The sequence below is a fragment of the Orycteropus afer genome, unplaced genomic scaffold (assembly GCF_000298275.1).
Source record: "Orycteropus afer afer isolate SDZICR_OR568_19922 unplaced genomic scaffold, OryAfe1.0 scaffold00141, whole genome shotgun sequence".
NCBI lineage: Eukaryota > Metazoa > Chordata > Mammalia > Tubulidentata > Orycteropodidae > Orycteropus > Orycteropus afer.
In genome coordinates this window covers 3178958-3198791 of record NW_006921728.1, presented here as the reverse complement: position 1 = coordinate 3198791, position 19834 = coordinate 3178958, and the positions used below count along the sequence as shown (strand labels likewise).

General features: G+C 36.4%; 1 protein-coding gene across 1 annotated transcript in view; it reads left to right on the top strand.

Annotated features, from left to right (window-relative positions):
• Positions 1–19834, top strand: part of NOL4 (nucleolar protein 4) — a 613219-nt gene that overhangs the window by 137661 nt on the left and 455724 nt on the right. Inside the window, 2 exon segments of the mRNA XM_007945636.2 lie at positions 14024–14135; positions 15055–15167. Of these exon segments, the coding sequence (XP_007943827.1) occupies positions 14024–14135; positions 15055–15167 (225 nt within the window).

The window sequence follows — 19834 nt, the reverse complement described above, 5'->3', positions numbered from 1 at the left end:
TGTTTGTTTTGTGTTAGTTAAGATAGACAAATTTCACTATGAGATCATTTCTGATTTATTCTTTATTCACTATCATAAGAGAAAATGTTAGAAATTTGGCCCCAAGGACAAATTCTTCCATGTATGTGCTTATAATATTTGGTGAAAATTTTGGTTTTCATTCCAGTGAAATAATGGTATTACTGCTATTTTCTAAATTCATTTTTAAAACAGAAAGCAGAGTAGATGATTTTTAAGAAATAACATATGATTATGCCAAATTTCCTTTTTCTCTAAAGTACAGTATGTGAAAAGAATCACTTATACTGAAGCATCAAACTGTGGAGTAGTGTAACTCTAAGTGAAAGTCACCATTCCTGTACCTATTCAAATGACAGACATTTAGTAATGTTAATTTTTTTCTTGTGGAGCTTAAGACAAAATAGAATAATTTGTGTTTATAAAATTTTTGATTTGCTTATTTTTTGTTTTAAAAGTGGTGTTAATACCCAGTATTCACAATGGCATTTGACGTTTTTATTTCAGCTCATAATGTCTTTCTTTTAGCCTCAAATCGTAGACCAAGTTGGCTTCTCTACTGGTGAATTTCTTTTAATAATTGCAAGTCATGTTCCTTTAGAAGTATATAGGCAGTTATTTACACACCTTTCATACATTTGACTAAAAGCAGCAGTCCTCTGTATTTAGTTCCTAACTGTTAAATATTATGGCATTTTCGCAAAGCCATCATTCAGTGATCCATTTTGCTGGAACAGAACAGCTGGCTCCTTCATTTTTTCTGAGTGGAGGTCTGTATTGTTACAGCATAGTTTGATGTGTTTCTGGTGGAATCTTGTAAACTGAGACAAGGTAGGAACATTTGGCTACCTTTTGTTTTCAGAAGGGTCACCTCAAACTGTTTACAGCATTTTAAGTACAAAGAACCTCACAACAGGGAATATTTTATAAGCATTTTAGCATAATTAACCTGTGCTGTGAGGTTAATATTCCAACTCCTTATGGATGAGGTAGTCTCTCTCCTTTAAGAAGAAAAAAAAAGTTAATACTAATAGTTAGGGAAAAACAAACAAAAAAACAAACCCACTGCCATCGAGTTGATTCCAACTCATATAAACCCCCATTGGGTTGTTGAGGTGGTAAATCTTTAGGGAAGTAGATGTGTCATCTTCCTTCCATGGAGTGGCTTGCAGGCTTGAACCACCAACCTTCTGGTTAGCAATCAAATGCTTTAGGCACTATTCTACCAGAGCTCCTTAAAAACTAGGAGTAGGTAGAAAAACTGTGTTGAAAGGATGAATCTGAAACCAGAATATCACGTGAGTCTTGACTCTCCTACTTGACTGACAAATTACACAACCTATCTCAAGCTTGGTTTGTGTGTTAAATAGAGATGATAGAGGTGATTACAGGAATCTATTTGTAGGCTGTTGTGAGGAGTAAATGATATAACTCAAAAAACCAAACTCACTGCCATCGAGTCCATTTCAACTCATAGCAACTCCTTGGACTTCTGAGGCAGTGTCTCTACAGAAGTAGATTGCCCAACCTTCCTTCTGAGGAGTGGCTGGTGGGTTTAAATCAAACCACCAGCCTTCTGATTAGCAGTCAAAGTCTTAGGCATTACGCCACCAGAGCTCCCATAATCCATGTAAAATTCTTAGCACAATCTACTTATTAAGCACTCATATAAGGGAAAGCTTAAACACACAGATACTGTTTTAGAAGTGCTCCCTTCTGTGTAACACAGCCAAAATGAGTGCTAGTTGTCATCTAATTAATGAGAATCTCAGTTTCGAGAATTATCAATTTGCTACCATTTTAGAACCAGAGAACTGCAGATTTATATATAAATTGACTACATCTAGAGGGCTTTTCTGTTGAAAACACTCAAAAATGTAGCACAGTTGCAGTTATAGAGGAAGGATGCTTAAAACTGAGGAAGGAAGACACACAAATAGCCTTGTTTTAAAATTCTTCTCTGTTATCAACATTGTTCTCAATTTGTAATGCTTTGTGGCTTAAGGAAATAAACTTGCAATATGTAATTGTGAAGGAGCCCTGGTTGCGCAGTGGTGAAGCGCTCAGCTGCTAACTGAAAGGTCAGCCATTCCAACTCACCAGCATCTCCTGGGAAGAAAGATGAGGTAGTCTGCTTCCCTAAAAATTTACAGCCATGGAAACCCTATGTAGCTGTTCTCTGCCCTTTTGGGTCACTATGTGTCGGATTTGACTCAGCAATGGATTTTTTGAGTAGATGTAATTGTGATACCAAACCACAAAACAAACTCGTTGCCCTCAAGTCTGTTCTGACTCACAGCCACCCCATGTGTTGCAGCGTAGAACTGTGCGTCATACGGTTTTCAGGTCTGTGAACTTTTGGAAGCAGATGTCTTTTTTCCAAGGTGCCTCTGGGTTCAAACCACCCACCTTTAAATTCATAGTCAAGTGCTTAACTGCTTGAGCCACTCAGGGACTCCTTAATTGTGAGACAGTGAGAATCAATATAGTAAAGCAACTATTTATTGAATGATTTTTGATTAACTGATCAACTTTAATTTTTCTGACTTCATATTTCTTCATATATTCAGATCCATGTTAGAAGTGTGATTTATTTCTGAAGTTAAAATTCTGATATTAGAATAAATGTTAGAAAACTTTGGAAATTATATGCTATCAAATTTAGAGGATGATTTTTTATTTCAGCTTTTTTGATAACTATACTTTCTTTTTTATTTTAATACCAGAACTGAGCTGAATTGAGGGAAGGTTAGGAAGTAGAGTAGAAGTTACTCTAGAACTGACAGTATTGGGCTTTCTAATTGTAAGGTTTTTAGAGTACACTTTCTTCTTTCCTCAGAAATGCAGAGGCATTGCCAAGGTAAAATGTTTGTTTCCCCTTCAATTATGATACTTGCCAGTGGGCTTTTCAGAAATATGTTTTGATTTTTTTTTTTTTTTTTTTAACCCACAGATAGATCAGTAGCATTGGGGCTTGATCATCAGGCTGTCTTCAGATTGACTGGCTTATCATTACTCAAGTAGTACAATCTGCTCTGCAGACCAGTTTTATTGCTCAAGCCACCAAAAGATGCTGTAGTCAAATTATTTTTATGTAAAAGTATTACCATATTTTAATGGGAGAGTTCATTTCTAATTCTAATTTTGATAATAATTTGATTTATTATTGTCTGCATTACTGACAAATTCTAGTCTTAATGGACTTACCACGTAATATTTTCATTAAAACACTATCAATGTTGTCTAATACATAAATGAATTAAGACCTTTAGAAGTGGAAAGTAATGAAAAAAATTACATTGTGCTACATTTATCCTACCCTACAACCATAGCTAAATCAAACTTTAAAAGTAACAAATATATATATATATATATATATATATACACACATGTATATATTCAGTCATAAATCACTTTTAAGGAAATTTAACAGGTTCTGTTTTTTATTATTCTGACTACATTGATACTTTTAGATATTTTAAAATACATAATTTTAAAAAGAATCTATTTTGGTGTTCCTTCTTTTGGGTCCTAAGCATTTGTCAAGAATCCTTTTATAATGCAATAGGTTAAGTCCTTGATTACTGACCAAAAGGTTGGTGGTTCAAACCCACCCAGAGGTACCTTAGTAGAAAGGCATGACAATCTGCTTCCAAAAGGACACAGCTTGGAACGAAAGCAGTTCTACTCTGCATACACAGAGTTAGTGTGAATCAGAATCGACTCAACAGCAATTGGTTCGAAATTTTTTGGTTTAAGCATTTGTCTAATCTGTCTGTTCATAATTATTACCTGGTAGATAATGTTAAATAATTATGAAGCATCTATAGATAATGTTAAATAATTATGAAGCATCTATAGATAATGTTAAATAATTATGAAGCATCTATTTCTCAGAAATTGTATTTTCTATGAAGTTAACTTTTTTCATACATTTATATTATGCTACAGGTGTCATTGGGCTTTTACATTCACTATTTTAGGAAATGGCTAAAGCAGATCTCATGGTAATTTTTTGATAATGAGTCAATTGGTATAAAGGGATCCACTGCCAGTGTTTTAGCAGAAGCCAAGATAAAGACTGGAATGCAAGGCTGCATCTCCTATCTCTTGGACCACTTCTGTAAATGGAATTGACCACTGCTGATTTACTCAACTGACACATTAGACAAATGCTTAAACCAAAAAATTTCAAACCAATTGCCGTTGAGTCAATTCTGATTCATGCTAACTCTGTGTGTGCAGAGTAGAACTGCTTTCTTTCCAAGCTGTGTCCTTTTGGAAGCAGATTGTCATGCCTTTCTACTAAGGTACCTCTGGGTGGGTATGAACCACCAACCTTTTGGTCAGTAATCAGGTAATCAAGGACTTAGCCACTCCTCGGAAGGAAGGTTGGGGTCGCTATGAGTTGGGTCAGACTCAATGGCACATAACAACAACAGATAATGTTAAGTCATCAGCATGACAGTTGTCTTGTCAGTGTTTAGTTCAAAGGGAGCATGTCATTTTTTGCTTCTTATTACTGACTAATGCAGTGTTTCTATATTCATAAATGAATTCTAAGGTATTACTCTCTCCCTTTCCCAAATACAAAGACATTTCTAAGAATACATTTTTAAATAAAATACTGTCCTCACCATTCTAGCAAATATTATATTGTAAATTCAAAGAGCAATTTCTATCCTTAAAACCGAGAAGAGGTTAGATTTGGAAAAAGAGACCAATAAACTAGACATTTCTGAATGATTATTACATTTTATTTGATTAAGTATAATGTTGGTAGAATGGTATTTCAAGTATCTGCATCACAATATTTAAAAATTTCTGTTACTTATTTCTAGGCTTTATTTGTAACTGTTGCTACCTACCTTTTAAAGGACGCTAGAACTTCAATTGTATGGTAATGGTATGGCCAGCCTAGAAGAACTTAATGCCCTTGGCTTTTATCACCTATTCAGAGCATCTGTTTAAAGTTGATTTGGAATTTCAAACATGCACTTTCCTTGGGCCAGGACTCATGTTCTAGAGGCCTACAGTGTCCGCTTTCAGTGGTATCACCAAATGTGATCACAGAGTGATGCTGACAGGGTCAATTGTTGGTATTTCATGACACAACTTTACTTATTTAATATCGTTGTTCAACTAAACCATAATTTAAGAACTTTTAATGGACATGTCTTCATTTAAAAAAAAAAAGTTCTGAAAACCTCAGCAAGAAGCATTGCCTAGAACTTTTAATTTTGGAAAGCTCTCAGAATAAAGATACTAGACTAGGAAAAAAACGCTTTTTCCTCTCTGCCTCCATAGCAGGAGAAATACTGTCCTGGAAATTAATGCAAAAATAGAAAAGCCTGTAAGGAGGATCTATTCTCCCCATGGCAAAGAAGTTTGCAGGTCTGAGCAGAGCCCAAGCAATCACAAAGCAGGGAAAAGCAACTTGAAGAGTGTTGGGTGCCTGGGAAGGTCTTTGCATAAACTCTGCATATACAACTTATAATGGAATGCCATGTGCCTCCACTGAATCATACACATTGAGAATAATAAGATAAAGTACTTGCTAAAAAACATTTTCTATTACAAAGTGAGATTTAGTATATTTTTTTCCTCCCTCTTCCACACACACACAATCACACACATGCATACATACACATAACACAAACATATCTGTGACAATTACATCTACTTATTTTTCAGAGTCATTCTATAAAGGGAATGTGATATGATGAATAATGATTCCAAGAAATATTGATTTGGAGCTAAGTCCATCTAGGACAAATCATACAGTTGAGTCAGGTCAAATGATGCATCAATCTGGAAGGGATTCCTGCACAAGCACTTTATTAACATTGGGGAAATGCCAGATTGCAGAGGGTCAGGACTGTGAGAGTCAGTGGGGCATCTCTTCCACTCTGCTATTTACCTATTTTTCAGTGGACTATATTCTTGTGTATAAATGAAAAAGATTTAGTAGAATTTCTCTGTGAAAAACAACACAGCATTCTCAAATCCTGTCTGATAATGAATGCACTAGTCAGTTCCAATGGACTATAACCCATGTGAGATAAAATCTAAAATGTAGGGACTAAAAATGCATCATAGCCTTTTTTAAAATTACATTTTATTGAAAATATGTATAGCAAAACTCACTCCCATTCCACAGTTTCTAGACATAATGATCAGTGACATTGATTAACTTCTTCATATTGTGTCAACAGGCTTGTTATTTCTGTTCCAATTGTTTCGCTTCCATTTATTGCCCCCTTCCCCCCCCAACCTTCTCATGTATGCTTTAAAACAGCTGTTGAACCTTTGGTCTTATATAGATTTTTTTTTTTCTTCTAAATAAATGCAGTACTCAAGGGTGACTATTTTTATTCTTTGACCTAAACTGTTACTTAATTTAAAAGCAACTTCAGGGGATAGTTTTAATTCAGGTTTGAAGAACACCTCATGGACATAGTCTCAGGGACTCCTCCAGCCTCAATAGGTTCAGTAAGTTTGGATTCTTTAAGAATTTGAAGTTCTGTTTCAAATTTTCTTCCCTTTTTGTCAGGATTTGTCTATTGTGTTCCTGATCAGAACATTCAAAAGTGATGGTCAATCACAACCTAGTTCTTCTGGTCTCAAGGTGGAGGAGGGAATGGTCATGTAGACAATCCTGTAGTCCAACTCCTTCTCTAATTCATAAGTTTGCTTCTTTCTCTTTTGTTCCAGATGAATAAAGACCAATAGCTGTATCTTAGATGGCTGCTCATAAACTTTTAAGACCCCAGAGACTACTTACCTTTCTGGGAGGTAGAACATAACTTTGAGAACTGTATTTTGCCAGTTGACTGGATTGCCCCCCAAGACTACGTCCCTAAGCCCCAAACCAAGAGAACCAATCCCATGAGGTGATTGGTTTATGTCTAATTAGTATCAATATCTGTAGCTACTCCCCTTTTTTGGTTGGTTGTTACTGTTGCAAAGCCATACACAGCCTAGCATTTGCTCATTCGTTTCTTTTTTTTGTATACAGTTTATGACATTAGTTAGGTTGTGTGGATTTATATTCTCTATATGCCCTCCAACCCTTGGTAACTACAAATGAACATTATTTTCTGTATATTTACCTATGCATATAATTCCATATAAGTGTGAATTGACTTACTTCATTCAACATAATGTCCTCCAGGCTCATCTATGTTGTAAGATATTTGAGGAACTCATTTTTATTTATGTCTGAGTAGTATTCTGTTCTATGTATATATCACATTTTATTTATTCATTCTTCCATTAATGGGCACTTAGATTGTTTCCATCTTTTTGGTATTGTGAATAGTGCTACGATGAACATAGGTGTGCATGTTTGTTCTTGTCACTTCTATTATATACCTTGAGTACATACCTAGAAATAGAGTTGGTGGGTCACATGGCTGCTTTATGTGTGAATGGTGCAGGACTGGACATTGTTTCATTATGTTGTGCACAGGGTTGCTATGAGTTAAAACCAATTTGATGGCACCTAACAACATGGCAACTCTACATCTCATTTTTTTTGAGAACTGCCAGACTGTTTTCAAAACAGCTGTACCATTTTATAGCAATGGATGAGAGTTTAGATTTCTCCACCTCCCCTCCAGCACTTATTTTCTGTTATTTTTTATTTTTTTATCTTAGCCATTCTTTGTTGTTGTTGTTATTAGGTGCCGTCAAGTCGTCTCCAACTCATAGTGACCCTATGTACAGCAGAACAAAACACTGCCCGGTCCCGCACCAGCTCCATGATCCTTGTTATACTTGAGCCATCGCTGCAGCCACTGTGTCAATCCATCTCGTTGAGGGCTTTCCCCTCTTTCACTGACCCTCCACCTTACCAAGCATGACATCCTTCTCCAGGAAATGGTCCCTTCTGATAACAAGACCAAAGTAGGTGAGACGAAGTGTGGCCATTCTCCCTTCCAAGGAGCATTCTGGCTGCTCTTCCTCCAGGACAGATCTGTTAGCTCTTTTAGCCGTCCACGGTACTTCTAGCATTCTTTGCCAGCACACAACTCAAAAGCATCAACTCTTCTTCAGTCTTCCTTATTCATTGTCCAGCTCTCACATGCATATGATGTGATTGAAAATACCATGGCTTGTGTCAGGGGCACCTTAGTCCTCAAGGAGACAGCTTCGCTCCTCAGAACTTGAAAGAGGTCCTTTGCAGCTGATTTGCCCAGTACCATATGTCATCTCATGTCCTGACTGCTGCTACCATTGGCATCGATTGTAGAACCAAGCAATTTGAAGTTTTTGACAACTTCAATCTTTTCTCCATTTATCGTGATGCTGCTTATAGGTCCAGTTGTGAGGATTTTGGTTTTCTTTATATTCAGATGTAATCCATACTACAGACTGAATTCTTCAATCTTCATCAGTAAGTGCCTCCAGTCATCCTCACTTTCAGCAAGCAAAGTTGTGTCATCAGTGTATCGCAGGTTGTTAACAATTCTTCCTCCAATCCTGATGCCATGTTCTTCTTCATACAGTCCATCTTCTTGGATTATTTGCTCAGCATACATATTGAATAAGTATGGTGAAAGGGTATAACCCTGACACACTCCCTTCCTGATTTTAAACCATGCAGTGTCCCCTTGTTCTCTGTTTGAACAACAGCCTCCTGTTCTATGTACAGGTTCCTCATGAGTACAATTAAGGGTTCTGGAATTCCTATTCTTCTAAATGTTATCCACGAATTGTTATTATCCACACAATCAAATGCTTTTGCATAATCAATAAAACACAAGTAAACATCTGTGGTGGTTATTTTATTTTATTTTATTTTTCAACTTGGCTAGGCCTATTTGAGTGGCTGGGCAGCTGGATGTAGTATTCCCCATGACAAGACTGGTAATCAACTCCATGGTGGAATCTACTGTGAGCAGCTGAGTAGCTGCCTTTGGGGTGTGGTCTGCTTCCTATATATAAGGAGAATCCTGGGAAATGGTCTCTACCTTTTGGCATGTTTGGACCCTGCATGTAACCATGTCATTATTCAGCAGCCTGCCATCCTCTGCCAACCTTGGGACTTACAATGGACTTGAATTAATGGCCTGCCATGTGGTTTGGTAACATCAGGACTGTGCCTTTTTACTTGTCAACCTTGGGCTTCTCAGCCTCAGTAACCAGCAGCTGTCTGAGTGAAGAAACTCCTCTAGCTTAGGTGGGCTGTGAGCTGGAGGCAGAGCTGAAGCGCAAGGCTGAGGGGCTTTCAGCCAGCTCCTAGAGCCTGGCCCTTTGAACTAGGACTTAAAGCCTCCAAACTGTAAGAGAATGAACTCCTGTTTGTTAAGGCCATTGCATTTGTGGTATATTCTTGTCAGAGTGACACTAGGTAATCAGAACAACATCTTTCTGGTATTCTTTGCTTTGAGCTAAGATCCATCTGATATCAGCACTGATATCCCTCATTCCACATGCTCTTCTGAATCCAGCTTGCATTGCTGGAAGTTCTTTGTCAATACACTGCTGCAACCATTTTTGAATTATCTTCAGTAAGATTTTACTTGTGTGTGATATTAATGATATTATTCTATAATTTCCACATTACGTGGAATCAACTTTCTTTAAAATGGGTACAAATATGGATCTCTTCCAATCAGTTGGCTAGGTAGCTGTCTTCCAAATCTCTTGGCATAGCCGACTGTCTCCAGTGGGGCATCCATTTGTTGAAGCATCTCAATGGGTATTCCATCAATTCCTGGAGCCTTGTTCTTTGCCAATTCCTTCAATGCAGCTTCAACTTCTTCCTTCAGTACCATTAGTTCTTAAATGTATTCCACCTCCTGAAATGGATGAAGATTGACCAGTTCTTTTTGGTACAATGACTCTGTGTATTCCTTCCACCTTCTTTTGATGCTTCCTGCATCATTCAATATTGTGCCCATAGAATCTTACAATATGGCAACTCGAGGCTAAATTTTTTTCCTCAATTCTTTCAGCTTGAGAAATGCCGAGTGTGTTCTTTCCTTTTGTTTTTCTAACTCCAGATCTCTGCACATTTCATTATAGTAATTGGTTTTGTCTGCTCTAGCTGCTCTTTGAAGCTTCTGTTCAGCTCTTTTATCTTGTCATTCCTTCCATTTACTTTAATTACTCTCCAGTCAGGGGCAAGTTTCAGAGTCTATTCTGACATCCATTTTGGTCTTTTATTCATTTCTTGTCTTTTTAATGACCTTTTTCTTTCTTCATGGATGATGTTCTTGATGTCATCCCACAATTTTTCTGGTTTTAGTCATTGGTGTTCAATGCATCAAATCTATTCTTTAGGTATTCTCTGAATTCAAGAGGGATGTATTCAAGGTCATATTGTGGCTCTCATGAACTTGTTTTAATTGTCTTCAACTTCAAGTTGAACTTGCATATGAGCAGTTAATGGTCTGTTCCACAATCAGCTCCTGGTCTTGTTAGGCTAAAGATATTGAGCTTTTCCATTGTCTCTTGCCACAAATGTATTCAATTTGATTCCTGTGTACTCCATTTGGCAAAGTCCACATGCATAGCCACTGTTTATGTTGTTGAAAAAAGGCATTTGCAATGAATAAGTCATTGGTCTTGCAAAATTCTATCATGTTATCTCCAGCATTATTTCTGTCACCAAGGCCAAATTTTCCAACTACTGGTGATTCTTTGTTTCCAACTTTTGCATTCCAGTCACCAGTGATAATTAACACAGCTTGATTGCACGTTCTGTCAATCTCATACTGCAGAAGTTGATAAAAAAAAATCTTCAATTTCCTCATCTTTGGCTTTGGTGGTTAGTGTGTAAATCTGAATAATAGTAGTACTAACTAGTTTTTCTTGTAGGCATATGGATATTATTTTATCAGTGCCAGCATTGTACTTCAGGATGGATCTTGCAACATCCTTTGTGATGATGAATGACATGCCGTTCCTCTTCAAATTGTCATTCCTGACATAGTAGATCATATGGTTGTCTGATTCAAAATGGCCAAAACTGGTACATTTCAACTTATTAATGCCTAGGATATCAATCTTTATGCGTTGTATTTCATTTTTGAAAACTTCCAATTTTCCTAGATTCATACTCTGTATATTCCATGTTCCAATTATTAATGGATGTTTGCAGCTGTTTCTCCTCAATTTGAGTCATGCCACATCAGCAAATGGAGGTCCCAAAAGTTTTGCTTTATCCATATCATTAACATTGGTTCTACTCTGATGAGGCAACTCTTTCCCAGTTGTATTTTGAGTGCCTTCTGACCAAGAGGCTCATCTTCCTCCTTGTATCTGACAGTGTTTCAGGGCTCTTCATAAAGTTGCCCAGTAATGTATCAGACAGTGTTTCTCTGCTATTCATAAGGTTTTCCCTGGCCAATTCTTTGAGAAATGGATGGCCTCTTCCTTCTTCCTAGTCTGTCTCAGTCTGTAAGCTGCACTGATACCTGTGTACCATGTGCAACCCTGCTGGCATGAAATGGCATCTCATTGCAGTTTTGATTGTGTTTCTCTGATGGCTGATGATGTTGAGCATCTTTTCATGTATCTGTTGCCATTTGAGTATCCTTTTAATGTCTTCTCATGTCCTTTTTCCAGGTTTAGATTGGGTTATATGTCTTCTTATTGTTAACTTGCAGAAGTTTTTCTGTGTATTTCAGTTATTAGTCCATTATTGGTTATGTTGTTCCCAAAGATTTTTTGCCACTCTGTGGGTTATCCTTTTATTCTTTAGATACAGTCTTTTGAGGAATATATTTAACTTTTTTGAGGTCCCAGTTACCTATTTTATTTTCTGATTTTGTGCACTCATTGCTGTGTTTGATAATGTCTCATTGAAAAAATTAGATCCCAAAGTCTTGCTCCTACATTTTCTTCCAAGAATTTTATGATTTTAGATTTAACATTTAGGTCCGTGTTCTATTTTGAATTTTTTTTTTTTTATGGATAGCATGATATATGGATCTTGTTTCATTTTTCTGCATGTGGAAATCCAGTTTTGCCAGTATAGTTTGTTAAAGAGATTGTTCCTTCTCCATTAAATGGATTTGGCCCACTTGTATTATTTATTTCTGAGTTTTCAATCTGTTCCATTGGTCTTTGTGTTTGTCATTAAACCAGCAGCAGCCTGTTTTGATTACTATAGCTGTGCAATATGTTTTTAAATCAGAAAGTGTTAAGACCTCCTACTTTGTTCTACTTCTTTAAAATCACTTTGGCTATATTTTTAAGTCTTTTGACTTCCATATAAAATTGAGGAAAACTTTTCCCATTTCTATAAATTGTGCTGGCAGAACTTTGATCAAGATTGTGCTGTAACCTTAGATCGCTTTGGGTATGCATCAGAGCCTTTTAAAAAGCATTCTGAATTGTTTTAAAATAGATTTTCAGGTAGCCAGAATTAGAGACTTCTTATCAGATAAATAAACCAGGTGAAGGTGTTATTTCCATCTGTGAAACATATGAATAAGAATCAAATTCATGTGTGTATGTGGAAATAGAGAGTCAGAGAAAGAAAATTAGGGAGAATGAGAGTTTGCATTTGTACATAAATTTTTTAATTAATATAAAATATTGTGATAAAATACTTTACAATTGCTCTGCTTATTTTTCTTTCAAAATTTCTTTATAATCTAAGTTACCTTTTTTTTTTTAAATCTGGACATCTTAATTTACAAATGAAAGTTATATTCAAAATCAGTGTTTCAGAATTCAGATTCCAGTAGAGTTGTCTTTTAATTATCTGTATATGGATCATCCATGGCAGCTATTAATTGCAGACTTTTTCCTCCACTAGTGTTCTTCCAGCTTCTTTTCCCTGAGATTCACTGAGCTAGGCCAAGATATATTAAATTAGGGTAAAATAAGCTTTAAAATTTTGGAACTTGGTGTGTGGAGTTTCCTCAATGCTGTGCTTCTTCTGTGTCATAGATAAGCCAAAGTTGATCCTACTACCACTAGTGGAATTGGCACATATGAGCAGTGAATTACACATAGGGTGTGTATTTTCCCTCCTTTCTGCTAACGGAAGATGCACTAGGATTTAGGCCTGAGAAAATATCCGCAGCGTTTATGTCTCATTTACAAGTCATTTATTCTTCCAGCTTATCTCATATTTCATATTTCATGTTAGTGCTAAGGTGGAACACCAAAGCCTGTATCAGACTTCTTAGCATTGCTTCAACATTTGCTTTTCTTACCATTTATAGATATTTAACAATCTATCAGTTTCACTTCAGAATCATTTGCTCTGAAGAGAGTAATACCTTGGTCTTTGAGAAGTTAATGTTTACAAAATCACTGTCCCAAGACTATTTATTTCTAACTTGATTCCAGATCTTGGTTCTTAAAATAGAACTCTGGGTAGGACACTGACAAAGCCTGCTAAGACAATCAGTGTGAGCTTTTGTGGGCATAAGTTATGGGAAACTGACATACAATAAATAAAATAGATGGCCAGAATGCATTTCCAAGTGTGTCATATTCTGTGGAAGGGATGATTCACTGCAGTAAATATATATGCGAGTTCCATTAGAATTTATCTTTAATTCTCACTTAAAATATTTTGAAAAGCAATAATGAAGATACTTTCATTATGCAAAATACAAATTTTATTGCTTCTTCTTGAGGCTAAATTTAAAACATTCACATAAAATTGGAAAAAAAAATTATAGTGCTAGCAGTAAGTTTAAAAAACTGTGTTGACAAGTTTTAGTAATAAAGAAAATTCACTAGAATACCTGGACACTGTGTGTTTATTTCCCCTGAAAGAAATGCAGAAATACAAACAGATATTCATCCAGATGTGGTTGATTCCCCTCCCCCCACATCGCATTATCAGCCATTAAGAAACATACAGTCAAGTTGGATAGATATTTCTTGAAATGAGGCATGGTATGCAGTGCATGCTTTCATTGTGCTTCCTGCCATTATGGAATAATGTGTCTTATTTGAAAGACAGTGATCATTGCTGCTAAATCATGTTCGGCCAACTTATATAACACTGATATTTTGTGAATCATTTCAGATTTCAGAGAGCTATGCTTTCCTACCAAGAGAAGTGGTGACATGATTTCTAAAGAGCTGCTCAGAGTGCCAGAAAAGAATGCATTTAAACCCAGATGGAACAGATCATAAAGGTAGCTGCAGTCTCAAATAGTGAGATTAAAAGTAATTGTATTCATAATGCCAATTTATGTCTCACAATTATATAAAAACAGGATAGACTACAACACTTCAACAAGTCAGATCATCTCATGTATTCAAGTAGGAAGCAGTAATTTTGACTATCCACCTACACAGTGATTCAGTGTCCACTTTCAGAAGAAAGATGATTTCAACTGTAGCAAATAACGTTTTTCTTATAATAGTGTTTTAATTTTCATTTACTGTATGTATTCCATGGTATTTTATAGAGAGTCCATAAGAAAATTGGTGTTCTACTAATGCATTTTTAAATGGACCAATTCCTTATTTCTTAAAATGATGAATAACATGAAATGCATTCACTGAAAATATTGACCTAAAGTTATAAATAATTGGATGCAGCTTTTGTGAACAAGCATCTAGATTATTTTCCTAGTCTAAGAATTTCTCTGTGGGTTTACATTAATCTCTGAAGTACATTTAATTTAGGCCATTCCCATGTATTAGAGGATGAGTGGACTGGCTAAATTAAATTAAATTAAATTAAAAAGTTGATTTCTTTATACATTAGGAAGTACACATAGAAAATAATTCTGCAGCAAAGGAGAAAAGTAGAACTAATTGTATTTAATCACTGTTGTTCACTACACGATCTTATTCATTGTTACACAGCATAGTAGAAACATCTCTAGTAGTTGTAAATAATTTATCCATGATGCTAATTTGTCTTAATATGGCTTTGTAGAAGCTTAACAGTTATTTTTTCTACAATTCATCTGTAATTCTACCTAGCACTAGAGCACTTGATGTCTAGAACCCTACCTATTTCAATTCGGAGAAATTGCATCAATCTGAAATTACAGGTGGAGTGCAGTTTCTCTTTCATTACCCATTAAAAATGTTTTATTACAGATAACGGAAAACCTCCCACTTTGGTGACCAGCATGATTGACTACAACATGCCAATTACCATGGCCTATATGAAGCATGTGAAACTGCAGCTGCTAAACTCACAGCAAGATGAGGTAACATGGAAACATCTACCTTTATAAATCAGAATGAAATGTGATAACCATGACTATTGTACTAAGCATGATGGCATTTTGAAAAGTGTAATTTGTTTTGTAATGAAAGAATGTCTCCAAAATTGTACAGATGGAGAAAATGGGTAGAGACTTCTAGTCCTGGATGGAGAGTGACTGTCTTAACACACCTCTGCTTTTGTGCTACAGGGGAACTTTATTACTCCCCAAAAAGTATCATTTTCCTTTTCTATTGAGCTTGCTTTGATAAAGAAAGTTAAGGGGAAAAAGGTTTAGAAAGTATCCCAAGTAAGTGAGCATCCAAGACAATGTAGATGCTAAGGTTATTTTGCCTGAAAATCAAGAAAGTCAGTTAATTAGTTCAAGTATAATCATTTCTTCACTGTCTAAATCTTACATGTATTTTAAAGTTATTTTTCAGTTAATCACTATCCTATATATTTATTTGCCTATTTTGCTCAATTTACTGGAGACGATTTGTGATGATATTTTTGATTAGAGGTATTTTGATGTTTCAAATTATTGTTTTCCATTTGTATTATAAAAATCTAGCAATGTACTGGCATGCATTAGACACTAGATGCATTTAAAAAAAAATACTGTAGGCCTCTAGTTTTCTCCCTATTTTTGTTAGAATATCTCAAAGGCTGGCTTAAGAACAGCAATGATTCTGAGGATGGTGCAGGACTGGGCAGTGCTTTGTTCTGTTACATGTAGGATAATATGAGTCCAAATCGATTTGGCAGCATCTAATAACAACAAGCTAAATATGTGCTCTGTTCCCCTTAAAATATAGCAGCAGAGACACACAATAAAGGCTTGGTAAATTCTTTCAAACTACTTAGTAGCTATCAATTACTGGAAACATTCAGACTATATAAATTAAGTTTTTTAGGTTAATAAATTCTCTCAAAATATTTCTGGAGTAGGAAATGAAATGAAATATTTATTTTCCACATATAGCATTATTTGGCAAAGTGGTGGCATAGTGCCTAAGGCATTTGACTGCTAACCAGAATGGCGGTGGTTCAAACCCACCAGCCCCTCCTCCGTAGGAAGATTGAGCAATCTACTTCCATAGAGATACCACCTTGGAAACCCAAGGAGGGGTCACTGTGAGTCAAATCAACTTGAATTGGGAGCTCTGGTGGCATAGTGCCTAAGGCATTTTACTGCTAACCAGAAGGCTGGAGGTTCAAACCCACCAGCCACTCCTCAGAAGGAAGGTTGGGCAATTTACTTCCGTAGTGATATCACCTTGGAAAATCAAGGAAGGGTTGCTATGAGTCGGATCTGATTCAATGGCAGTGAGTTTGGTTAGTTTTTTTAATAAACTAATTGTTGTTGTTGTTGTTATGTGCCGTCGAGTCAAACCCGACTCATAGTGACCCCTCCTTGGGTTTCCGAGGCAGTATCACTACAGAAGTAGGATTGCCCAACCTTCCTTCCGAGGAGTGGCTGGTGGGTTTGAACCGCCAGCTGTCTGGTTAGCAGGCAAGTGTCTTAGCCACTATGCTACCAGAGCTCCTAATTAGAGTAGTCAAATATTTGTAGCACGCTCATTCAGATGTTGATGTTTATTTCTAGGCCAAAAAGTAAGATCAACCTTGGGCTAATAATACAGCCCAAATCTGCTGAGTCTGGCTTCTAATAAATCATAAATATTTCACACACATGTACACATTTGGTGGGAGTTCTGGCGGTGTAGTGCTTATGGCATTTGACTGCTCCAGAAGGCCAGTGTTTCAAACCCTCCAGCCACTCCTCAGAAGGAAGGTTGGGCAATCTACTTCTGTAAAGATACTGCCTTGAAAACACAAGGAGGGGCCATTGTGAGTTGGAAACAACTCGACAGCAGTGAGTTTTTTTTTTTTTTTTAATATGCACACAAAAATAGATCCTTTAAAACGTATAACTACATTAGAGAATAATTCTTATTCTCATAACTCTGGTGGAGTAATACTTAAGGCATTTGACTGCTAACCAGAAGGCTGGCAGTACAAACCCACCAGCCACTCCTCATAAAGAAGATTGGGCAATCTACTTCTATAGTGATACCACCTCAGAAACCCAAGGAGGGGTCACTATGAGTTGGATCTGACTCGACAGCAGTGAGGTTGGTTTTCTTTTTTGGAAATTGGACATGTGTTGCCTTAAAAAAATCCAGACAAAATATCAGTTAGATTATTTACAAAATTTTAGAAATTGTGATTGCAGTAAGGTGGGGAGGAGGTTAAGTAAGGTCATCAGTCACATTAAAAGAGAATTCAAGTGAGATATTCCTTTGTGAGGAATTATATTTAAATTTTAATAAACATTAATTCAATTAATTCAATAGATGTTTATTGACTACTTTCTGTGTTCCTGGCACTATCAAAAATATTGAAGATAAGTGGATAAAATAAACGAACAAATTGACAAAAATCCCTCATGTAGCTTATCTTCTAGTGGGGGCAGACAGACAATAAAGACAATAAATAAATAAATAATATATATAAACCCATTACCATTGAGTTGATTCCGAATCATAGCAACCATAAATTAATTTTGTATATAAGAAGATGCTAAATGATATTAAGAGAAATGAAAGAAGAGGGTAATAAGAATCCCTTCAGGATTTGTGAGCTCAAATTTCAATATCTTCTGTGGAAAGGCATTACTTGAGTAGAATTGAAGGGAATGAGGCAGCAAGCTGTGCATCTGTTGGGGATAGAGTGCCAAGTCTTTAAATCAGGAGCACACTCCACAGTGAACAAGGGAGAGAATGATAGGAGAGATGTTTAGGGAGTGAAGCCAGGGCACCTAGGGTCTCATAGGCCATTATTAGAACCTTTGGCTTTCACTGTGAGTGAAATAGGGAACCATTGGCGGATATTCAGCAGAGAAATCATGTGATCTGATTTCTTTTTCAACAGAATCATGCTGGCTGGTTTGTTGAGACTAGACCTCCTAGGGGGATGCAAGGAGACCAGCAGGAAGTTATTGCATTAATCAGTTTGGCTAAAGAATTAACAAAACCCTTTTCCCTAGCTACATGAGAATTTGATCTTTGGTTAACTTTCTAGCTTCATTCCACAGTAAAACTGATAAAATTGAAATGTGTTATTAGACAAAATTTTTCTTCCAAAAATGATCCCCATTGGGGATCTTGGTTCATGTATCTTGGAACCATGTATCTTGGTTCAGTGAAACAAACAGTAAAGCACTCAACTATAGCCAAAAGGTTGGGAGTTCCAACCCACTTAGAGGTGCTTTCGAAGACACGCCTGGCAATCTGCTTTCAAAAGGTCACAGCCTTGGATACTCTATGGAGCAGCTCTATTCTACCCATGTGGGTCTGCCATGAATTGGAACCGACATGAAGGCAACTAACAACAAATGCCATCATCAGCCTATTGAGGCTTCCCTGAGTCCGATAATTCTTGTAATTGGCATGACCCTTGTGGAGACCTCGGAAGCTAGTACTATGGCGTTATGTGAGATAGTTTGTTCTTTGGGAATGGGGCTTCTTTGTCAGACTCCCAATCTACCCGATATGATTATTGTTTTTCACACCTAAGCTATCACAGGGAAAGATAAAGAAAATATCTCTGACTGACCATGTGAACTGCTGCATGACTATTATAAGAGCTCCCGTGAAAGAGAAATACTGATGCTGCCGTGTTGGCAAGCTGTTTTCTTTGCTACATCCTTCTAGATGAATCTGATCCTAAGATTGTCCTATGTTAGTCTTATGAATATGCATTTTAATTGGATCTAACAAGAGCTTCTAATGGCTATTGCAGGTTTCAGAAAGAAGATGATAGTGGTTTTCATCATAGATGTAGCACTGACATACTGAAAAGAGTAAAGATTATAAATATATTTTGAGATTTGCTGACAGACTGGATGTAGAGTATGAAAGAAATTCAAGAGTCAATGATGACTCTAAATTTTTCTAATCTGAGCAGTTAGAATAGAATTGCCGTTTACTGGTAAAAGTATGACTGTGGGTGGAAAAGATTTGCTATATAACATTAGAAATTCAGTTTGGGGCAGCTTGTTAGAAGTTGAAGTAGATTTAAGATGTTTGTTAGATATTCAAGTGCATTTGTCAATTAAGCATTCATGTGTAGAATTCAGAGGAAAGATCAACCTGGGCATATTATAATTAGGCATGACAGTACATAGTATTTAATGCCATAAGTGTGGAAGATATTGCCAAGGTAATGAGTATAGACTAAGGAGCAAAGCCCAAGGACTGAGACTTAAGGAACTTCAAACATTAAGACATCTATGAGATGAGAAGTAATCATCAAAAGAGACTGAGAAAAAGCAAGTAGTGTATTAGAAAAATCAGGTACATTTGTGAACTAGAAATAACTGAGTAAAGTTGTTCAAAGAGTAAAGAATGTTTATTGTGTTGTCAACTCAGCTGATAAGTCAATTTAGAAAAGGACTGAGAATTTAATTTTTATTTAGCTTTGTGGAAGTCGGTGGTGTTCTTGGCAGTAGCAGATTGAATGAGTTGAAAGCTTAGAGTAGGAATAAAAGTGAGTTGGGGACAGCAAGCTGTAAGAGTTTTGCTATGGAGGAAAGAAGAAAAGGGGGAAGTAGCTCAAAGGAGAATGAGATCAAGGGGTGCTTATGATTCTTTTTTTTTTTTTTTT